Raw genomic sequence first — 10,546 nt, forward strand, 5'->3', positions numbered from 1 at the left:
AGTTATTAAAATAAGTCAAATTAAAAATTTAGTTCTTTTTCCTGTACAGAAGAAAGTTTAAGAAACAGAAAATAAAAATATGAATTTAGCCTGCAGAAGTTATATAAAGCACATGCTGAGAAATTACATAAAATTTCTATCACTGCTTTTCTGAGCCCTAACAACGGGGTAGTAGTGGGAGAGATCGCCAACTTTGAGAACCACTGCTCTAAGGCCATTTCTTACTCCCATAAGGCAGATATTTGTGGTCATGCTTCTATAAATACAGACAGGAATGGGCTCACAGAGACAGCTGCCCATTTTCTTCTTCATACTATAAATACATCTAAACATGATATAAGAACAATCAATTTCCTGCTTTGCTTGCTAAAAATATTATTCCTAAGCTATTGACGTCATAAAGTTCAATTAGAAATATTTATGTAGGTTAAATTTACATAAAGATTATTAATTATTTTGTTCATCTTTATAACCAAATAAGAAATGAAATATTCTTTTAAAATAAAAGAATAAAAATTCAAGAGACGGTATTAAAGAAATACACCTTAATTTTATATTTATAAATCTTCAATATAAAATTACTGCGCTCCATTGTCAAGCAGAAATTGAGTGGGGTGAATAGGTTTCCCTTCATATGTTCATATATATGTTGTGATCGTGATAATTTTGAAGTTTTAACTGAGGCTTGGCTGTTGCCCCTTAGAGCAGGGGTTCCCAACCTGTTTGTTACATAGAGCACATTCTAAAATAGTGAGAGGGCAACGGGCACCATCCATTTTTTCAAGCAAATTTTTTGAATTCTTTTGTTAAATGAATACATACAAAGTTTACATTATAATCAAATGTTTTATTACTTAAAAGTTTACATTATACATTATATAAAAATTTAAATATATGTAAGTTAGTGTGATCTTTGGCATTGCATTTCATTGGCCAGTGCTTCATAATTAGGAGAATATGATGATATTCCAGTTCTTGACAAATCATCAAGATGCTCATCAGTGAGTCGTGATCTATATTTTGATTTTATGATATGCATGGTCGAAAACAATGATTCGCAAAAGGTGTATGAAACCAAAAAACGATTTTATCTTGTACGCTGCTCTTTTTAAGAATGGAAACTTTTTTCTATCCACTCTAACTTCAGTTCTTCAGCATTTACTTGAACAAGCTTTGCAATGCATGCAGCTATTTCCATTAAATATAATGGAAATAGCTGCATGAATTGTTGCGTGATTATTTCAAACTATATGGCACAGAGTTGAACAGCGGTGGGCACACACAAATGGGTCGACGGGCGCTATGGTGCCCGCGGGCATAGGGGTGGGAACGCCTGCCTTAGAGATACGCAAATGAGTGGCTCTGCTCGGTGGGGGGAACGTGCCATGGTGCAGTGCCTACCGGTTCTCCAAGATTCCGACTTGGTCCTGCGGACCGCTCATCCGTGGGATCTTACACCGCACCTTAACATTACCGGGGAGGGTAAGGGATGGCAATGAAGTTCTAACTGAGGCTCGGCTATTTTGCTGTTACCCTCCTGCCATGATAAGAGCTTTAATAGCTCAATAACACCTTATCCCTACACTGTCCTCTATAGATAACGGGGAAGATGAAAGTATTCTTGCTTCGCCCCTTTAAGCCAATCCTTAGGACTCAAGCTGCATGTGACATTAGTCAGTTTGAGAGTAGTTTATTTCAATCAAAGTTTATTTATTTATAATTTAATTATATATTTGGATGAGAAATAGATGTTTAGTATCTTTTTTTTATTTATTTATTTTGCCAAATGGGGCCTTTGTTCATTTAAAGTTCGTGTTTGACGTTTAAAAATTAACAAAAGGGGTAGAATCCAGAGTGGATTTGGTCTCGTTTTGTGGGATCCCAAAACTTTAATATTTTTTAAACGCTCATGTTAAATGTTAGAATTAAGTTACATAATTAATCTGCTCGACATATTTAGTTCAGATTATTTTTCTTCCCACATTTTCAGAGAAATGTCGTGGTGCCAGGGTTGACATTTGAAATGAATGATGTTCCAACATGATTGCATCCTGTCTGATTGAGAATGAGCAGATTTTATATTCAAGGCTTTCCAGGTCATTTAAAAGATGCAGTCACTATGGTAATCCCACTAACTAAAGTTTGCAAACCTGTAACATTGGTGCTAGGATAAAGGATTGGATTTCCCCGAAATACTCTGGAGAATTAAAACATTTTCAAGCCATTGAGAGTCATGAATGAGAGTAATGATAGTCTCCCACTGAAGAAAAATGAATTTCAGTCACATTTATAGGATTCCAACTCAATAGTTGGTAGGAACAAAGTGCAAATTCTCATCTTTTGACAACTAGCGACTGTAATTTAGAATTTATCGTTTTATGGCATTCCATTGGTGATTTAACTATTTGTATAACCACTCATTTCAATGATTGCTATATTATTAACTATTTAATGACATTTTTTCTTGAATTTTTAAACATCCAAACCATAAACGGAAGTTATAAAAAAAAAGCGAAGTATGTATACACTGTGATCAAATAATTGGAATAGCACTATATTTTAGAGAAACCCAAATTACAGATTTCAGTAGTGTGCGTCATTATCTCTAGCCCTGATGATACCTCACATCCCTTTAGATATTCTCTTCTCCGTATGTCATAATGCGAATCAAGTATTTTGGACCATTTCGCTTTCACGTGATCACCAGTGCATGTCCTGTTCCATTTCAGTCTAAAGATCATCTCTTAGTTTCAGACTTGAGACCCTGTGAGGATCCAATGTTTTTCTCCCATCATTTTAATCAAGCTTGAAAGACACGAGACTCATTCCGTATTTTCCAATGTAGGTTATCCAGAAGTGTTGCATATCCGTATGTCCATCCTTTAAGGTGCTTCCAATCTAATAATCAAAATAATGAATTACCCTAAACATTTATCATGTTTAGGATAATTCACTTTGAATCAATTAATTCCTTAAGTATTTTAATAACCAAAATTATTCTCACTAGAATGAGGACCGCCATGTCCCACTTTCTAAATAACAGTAGAGTGCTATGGTTATCTAGAAAAGTGTAGCACTGTAGTCCGTGATAAAAACGCATTATTTGTTCAATGCCTTAAATTAAAAACTCCAACTTCTCCTTGAGCTTCCAAAAGAGCCCGAAAGGCGTTTTTTTTTTAAAAAAGTCTTAAAAAATTCCAAAATATTCTCCATAACTTTCCTTTTTTCCACTTCCCAAATCCTGATTGTACCATGGATAAGGTGAGGTATCTCCTGGCATCAATCTTTTCCTTTTTCTGCTTAGACGACCAATGCAAAATCACTTCCTGCACTACCAAAAACTGTTCATTTCATGCCCCCTCTGATCTTTTACTAGAAAGATAGAAAAATGCTCCTTAATCTTGATACTAATAAGGCTTCTGATCCGGATTGTATTCCTTTAGTTGAGATTAAAGTTTGTGTTTCATAATTAACACTAGTCCTGTACCACCTATATAAGCTGTCATTCATCTAGCCAACAGCATGGAAACTCACCTTTATTCAACTTGCACCTAAAAGAGGACGAGAAATGGCAACCATCAAACTATCGTTCCATTGTTCTCGCCTGAGTGCTCTCGAAAGTGATGGAAAAGGCCATCAACAACCAGCTTCTTCAGCACACCTAGAGACCCATCAAATTAGTAATTACCAATGGACATTCCAACATTCTCACCCTCCTAGGCCTAGACTCACTTTTGAACTCGGATCATGGACAAATTTAGAGAAACCCGTGTAGTTGCCATCCATATTTCAAAAGCCATTTGATCGCGTACCCGAAGTACCCTAGAGTTCTGTCCTTTTGCCTACACTCTTCCTTCTTTACATCAAGGACCTTCTCTCCTTGACTTCAAACCCTATACAAGTCTCAGATCCGACCAACCTCGGAATATTGTTAGCACATTTGAGTTGGTGAACCCAAAGCTAAGAATTCTTGATATTCAGAAGAAGGCAATCCGATTCACAGAATTTTGTGTATGGTCTTTTACCAGAGCCACTAACAGATTAGGCTATTGAAGTAGCATTCTTTGATAACACTTCTTTCGAGTTCGGTGTGTACCATTAACAGTTGTATAGAGATGTACAATCTGCTATGGTTGTAATTGTGCTGTCTGTATTTCGTTTTGAAGAAGGACATGTTCCAATACTTATTTCATCAGTTTATGAACTCGCATCGGTCCTCTTAATCCCAATGAAACATGGTAAAGGGTATACACTGATAAACAAATATCTGTTGCCTGAACCTTACTAAATTTTATAAGTGTTCGATCTAGAAAAAGTTATTTCAATTTTAAAATTAGTTATACTAAATTTGTGTAATATGAGTTATAATTGTCTATATATGAAAATATCTATATAACATATCTAAAACATTGAGACACTGTTTTATTTATATAACAATAAAAATTTTAAAGCATATGTAAATACATAGCGAGGAATTATATACTTGCCTCATTGGCCGAATGAATACGCGCCGTACATGTTCTCCATCTGACAGGCCGTGGTTCAAATCTTTGGCATGATCTTTTGGAATACTTTTATGTAAACCATGACTTGTATCATCGTATCTAAGCTTAAACTAGCTTATATAAAATTATTTTTAATCTTTAGAGCCTAGTTCCGAATTATGTAACCCTCGCCTTACGTTCGGTAACAGAGGTACTACAGGGTTTGTGATTTTTCATGTGGCTCCTAACCACGAATATCTGTACATATATAGCACACTGGTACCGATGTGGACTAATGTTTTTTTTTTTTAAATTTGGTCAGCCATAATCGGGAAACCCTGATTTTGTTTCCTACGATTTAAGCCACGTAGTGTCTCCAGTAAGCAAATACCCGGTTTCATATTGGGGGAAATGAAATTCATCTATCATCTAAAGACATTCATGAAATATCAGTTCCTATGGATGGCGGGATTTGAACCCGCAGTCTGTTGGTTAGACAACGGGCATATTATTCATTCAATCCACTTATGAAAAATCGTAAACATTTCATAAGTGGGATTGGTAAATTTTTTCGCTTTGGATTTAGTTTTTGATCCACAATGAATTATAATGCATTACTCGTACAACAGAAAATTGGTCTTATTATTACTAAATAAATTGAGAGTATACGTTTTGTCAGTATACGAAAATTGCGTGTTGTCTGTTGGTATTACGGTTTTTATACGCGGCAATGTCCTCTGTTTATAAAGAGGAGAGATCAAATTCTGTTAAGAATAAGGAACCATCTACGTTTTGAGTTAGGTCTCGTATTAAAGAAAAAATAGTCCACCCCCCCACCTCTTGCTGGATCCACATAACATACATAACTAGACAGAACGTAAATGCACACTTAACCTCAAAGTTGTGGCTAAAAGAATCGAGCTAACAGTTAAGTTAAATTCATTTATACTAAAATTTATGGACATAAATAATACCGTATGTGTATAAAATTAAAAGTAGTAAAACACAATGATTAATATTATGTACTATTTTGTTATGTGGGATCATCTCATTCGTGATATCTTCAGAGCACTGGTTGCAGTCGATTACGAAGGCTGCGTCCATACGACTTCAACATCCTTTCCTGATCTCCACACCCAATTTATATCTTTCAGAAAGAAAAGATTTACTGCTATTATGTAACCATCCGTAGAAATGAAAATTGTAGCGGTTATGTAACAAATCCTTAATCACCCCTTTATGTTACAACATCAAACGGAGCGAGATTTCCAATCTTTTAAAACAGGTCACTCAACTTGCATGACTGGCAATGGAATATGATTACATCATCGTAGAACAAGGTGTTATGTTACTATACTTAAAAGCGTTCTGTTTGTAATAGTCATTTATATTTCCTGATCATTTTTATTTCATAACTTTGAAGGTATAATTTGTATTTGCTTTAATTAACTGCATTTTAGAAGATCGGGGGAAAATGCACATTTATCACAGCAAACTAAGAGCTTTTCAGATACTTATTAATGATGATCGGTATAAGAATTAGGTTAAATGTCTAAAATAAAATATAAATAAATGCGAAAAGATCGTTGCAAGAAACACAAGGAATGATAAAAAAAACTTCATCTATAATCTACATCGTCTTACCATATCATCTTATCATATGGCAAAAGGTTTTCAATTACGAGCTTCATTTGATGCTATTTCAAATATATCTGTAAGTTTTCACGCAACATATACAAAGTGATTACAAATCACAGAAAATAATGCGCAAAGCCAATTATATTATTGAAGTATTTATTTTAAAAATAAGTGTATTCATTTAATTCTAAATTACTATTTTATATATTATAATATCCTTTAAAAATCACGAAATAAAGATTATGTTTTTAACTGTCTAATATATTACAGGCTTCTTCTTATTTTGTTATGTACCAATAATTTAGGTTTTTGCAACATTTCAAATTAATTGATTTGCTTTGTCTACTATGCGCAAAAAATCTATTAAATTTCGATGCTTAGTGCAATAGACAACTGTTATCTTCACATACAGATAAAGTTTCAATGGGAACAGGTAGATGATTCTAAACATTATTGATAAATCCAGCGAACAGAAGATATTAGCAAGAAAATCAAGAAGAATCACTTACAATAAGAATAAATGTCCCAAGAAATTCAGCTAGGCATTCTCGTACAAGTAAATTTTTGATTTTGAACCTGCGAAGACACCTGTAGGGCACTGTTGGCATGGTTACTGTCTTTCAAGAGGGGTTTTCTGACAGTTCACACAGTAAGAAAGAGAACTAGACACACATCCACAAACATATATACACACACACAACAACAACGCGCGCGCAAGGAATCAACCTTCACTTCGTCCTCCTCCTAATCAGACACTCGCGTGTGACCGAGCGTCCTCTAAAGCGCAGAATAAATATAGCGCATGCGTTCAGTGCCATCTGGTAGCGCTTACGAACCAGCTTGGAAAAACGTAACATCAAGGTAATAGGTGCTAGCCACAGAAAGAACAAAATGCAATTTCGTCATCCTAGAAAGATGGTGGGATTAAAGTGAGGTAATGAGTGTGGGTAGAGGGAAAGACAGGAGTGATGAGAAGCTTAGTAGAGTGAGGACATCTTGCTTTCTTTTATTAAGACAAATAATAAGAATCCATAGGATATTTGTTTAGAAATATGCCCTATTAACACTGAACTTTTTTTTAATCTCTCCTCAGTAACAGGTCTTGAATTCGAATTTCATTTTAGAAAAGATTTTTGGGAAAGTTTTTAGACGCAGTACAAGTTTTATACCTGGTAGACCATTAATCTGTTTATCGAAGGCTAATATGCAGCTGATGACGTCACTAGACTTAGCGCTACCTTGCACGTTCACACTCAGATTATGAACACTAATACGTAAAATTGTATGCGTAAAACAGGTTTTTTTTTAAAAAAAACTTTTATACTCAGAAAGAAGCTATTCTGAGAGAAATTACAGCAGAAAACTTGTACGTCAATTTATACCGTCATTTTTAATCTAAGGCTTAATAAAATTTAAATAAAATAAAATTCATAATAAAAATGCACAGTTGTTTAATGTCGGTAGCATGATCACTGTTTCACAAACACGCTACTTGCTTAGAAAACGGATTTTAATTAAAACATTTGTGTAATAGGAAGAACTTTTAATTAACACTTTTTTCAGATCAGATACGTTAGCCGATCTTAGTTTGTGCGGGTGTGTAGGAAGAAAGGAGAGCTTGAACAAACTAAGCAACCCTGTTTTAACATCGCATCGCTATTTTTAACATTATCGAACGAGATGATGCATTATAGATACAATATACCCAATGCCAGTTCCAGTAGTGGTAAACAAATCATAAATTCATGCATAATCATGTTTTTCTATTAAATATGAAGAAAATATGCTCGTCAGTATTCTTTAAATATATTTGAATGACTAACATCTGAAAATGAAGTTTACAAGTTGCCGGTATGGTTGATTGAGTAATCAGCTCTTCAACCAACAGGACGTGGTTTTCAATCTAGTAGGGATGTTTAGAATGTCTTTCTGGAGGAAGATTTCCAAAATATAAAGCACTTAAAAATTTAGCTTAAGCTTACCCATGGTATTAATGTAATATTGGCTTATAACCTTTCGAGGGGGTGGGGTATCAAAATCAAATAAAAATGTCGTTAAAACCAGCGGCTTTCTTCCACGCTACATATCTAAGGGGATGGGATGGCTTTCTGGATATGATACTTTGTGGTGGTTAAAGGGTTTTAGGATATGTTCTTTCTTGTGGTTATGTCAGTTGCTTTCATGTCATTTTTGTTCTAAGTGTTTATCACAACTTTTCAGCCTCACTCCCCTCTTCTCGTGTATCTCTGGGCATGCCGAAAATTACAATATACAGAAAGCCATCCCACTCATACAAATGAGCATCTACTCGCTTAATCCTACAGTTACAAGGCTCGAGATTATAGCAACATTAGTAGCTCGAACCATTCTCATTCTGCACTGCTTCTTAAACTATCTAGCTGTACTCCACCTCTTTGGGTGGGTGGGGGGGTTATAGTTAAAGAAGCAGTGCACAATAATTTGTGAAAAATTCCTTAGCACAATGAATACAATATACATGAAAGGCACATCACTTACGTGCGATAGCGTGCCTCGGATCTAGCAAAAACGTTTACCAGACACAAGACTAAAAGAAACGTATATTAGAATTTACAGACAATCTGCTCACTCCTGGCCATCTGAGCTGAGTAACAATCTGATAGGTTATATTTCAGCTACTGTGTGAGTACATACTAGAGTCCAACAATTCAAACACACAGTGAGAAAATTCCAGCATGCAGTTTCAGTCAGGCCATAATAGTAGAGTCGTTTGGAGGGTGAAAAAAAAAACAACAGCAAAATTGTATTGCACCCATGAAAGCACCTTTAAAAAAAATACATATTTTCTTAATTTTATTATGACGGTATATACTAATATTCAAATTATTATTTCTAATTTTTGAAAATATTTCATTATTTTGTATATTTATTCAAACACCTTTTCCTAGAAATCATATTAATTATAGAAATTAATAAATGTGTGCTGTCGATAGATCAAATTATTTGGTTTAGGAGATGAATACCCTTTGAGGGTAATGGATGGCAATGCTGTAGCCAACGAAGTTCTAACTGAGGCTCGGCTATTGCTGTTACCCTTCTGCCATGATCAGAGCTTTAATAGCTCAATAGCATCCTATCCCTACACTGTCTTCTACAGATAACGGGAAAGATGAAAAGCATTCTTGCTTCGTCCCTTTAAGCCAGTCCTTATCCTTATAAGGATAGAATAATAGAAAAAAGATCTACTCGTTCTCATGTTTTGTGTTCCTTTGTGTACTACAGAAGAAAAGAGACGAATAGGCATGATTTATTCCTGACGTACCGATTGTTAGGGGCGTTTCAACTCATATGTGTTGAGCTTAAATTAGAAAAGTATGTCGTAAGTAATCTGAGACATGACATCTCAGTGAACTGGCAGTAAGTTTGGCATACCAAATCAGCAATTTAACAAGCAAATCACTGTTATGTGATTTCACAGACACAAAACTATTTTAGCGACCTTACAGCCATTTCAAAGACAAAATTAAAAAAAAAAAATTAAAAAAAAAAAAAAACATCGACTCGCAACTTGTTGTATTCGCTTGGCTAGGTAAAATTAACCTGAGTTTAGTTACTCGGTTTTTCACTCTTGGCGAAAGAAAAAGAGATAGATAGACGCTAACAGATCTGATAGGAATGTTATTGCACATTTGTCCTATTCAGTTACCTATAAAAATCATTGCAAATAACCTTAGCAATTTATTAAAAATAAAACGCATCAAGATTGGTTTTAGTACAATTATTTCACCGATGAAACACTTGTATTTGTTGATAAGTTAAATAAAATTGTGGTAAGTGTTAATTAATATATGTAAATTAACAATTTGAATAATTAATTGAATATTATTAATATTAACAGCCGCGTTGATTATTACAATTGTTCCTAGCAAAGTATTATTCTTAATAAAATAATTATTTATATCACTATATTAATGGTGAAGAAAATAAAATCGACATCATCCATAATACTTTCAAAAATGAAAGTATTTACTACATGTAGCATATGCCTGCAAACAAAATCGAAAGTTGTTGTTACTTTAGTGATATTACAGGAAAGAAATCTGTGTACTGTTAAATTTAAAAAATCGCAGAATTATATGCCAATATTAGGGATAATTTAAAATAAATTCTATACAAAAACTTTTCATATTAATTAAAAAATATATGTTTATTAAATTTTTATAATATTCTAAGATTTTTAAAAATGTTTTAAAAAATTTTCTTACACCTTTTGTAAATAAATAATTTTCTTGAATAAGTAGTTCAAGAGCAGAAAAAATGGCGGATCGTGTGTTAGTGTTTAGTGTCGTGTATTATTGATGATGTATTATGAATTGGTTTGATATGTTTTTAGCGATTTATATTTATGCTTATTCATTAGTAATAGTAGTTAATTGCTTGCTACC

The 10,546-nt window shown here is 33.9% G+C and overlaps 1 protein-coding gene across 4 annotated transcripts in view; it reads right to left on the bottom strand.

Moving 5' to 3' along the window:
* Positions 1 to 6,885, bottom strand: part of LOC150092938 (aquaporin-10-like) — a 32,017-nt gene extending 25,132 nt beyond the window's left edge. For all 4 annotated transcript variants that reach the window (XR_016550408.1, XM_090413419.1, XM_090413418.1 and 1 more), the window contains exon 1: positions 6,632 to 6,885. Coding sequence is in view for 3 of the 4 variants with exons in the window: in XM_090413419.1 (XP_090269545.1) it covers positions 6,632 to 6,730 (99 nt within the window). In the remaining variant the exon portion in view is untranslated. The remainder of the gene's footprint in view (positions 1 to 6,631) is intronic.
* Positions 6,886 to 10,546: the final 3,661 nt, after the last annotated feature.

Source organism: Typopeltis vanoorti, chromosome 24 (genome assembly GCF_054136105.1).
Source record: "Typopeltis vanoorti isolate ZY-2024b chromosome 24, IOZ_Tvanoo_1.0, whole genome shotgun sequence".
NCBI lineage: Eukaryota > Metazoa > Arthropoda > Arachnida > Uropygi > Thelyphonidae > Typopeltis > Typopeltis vanoorti.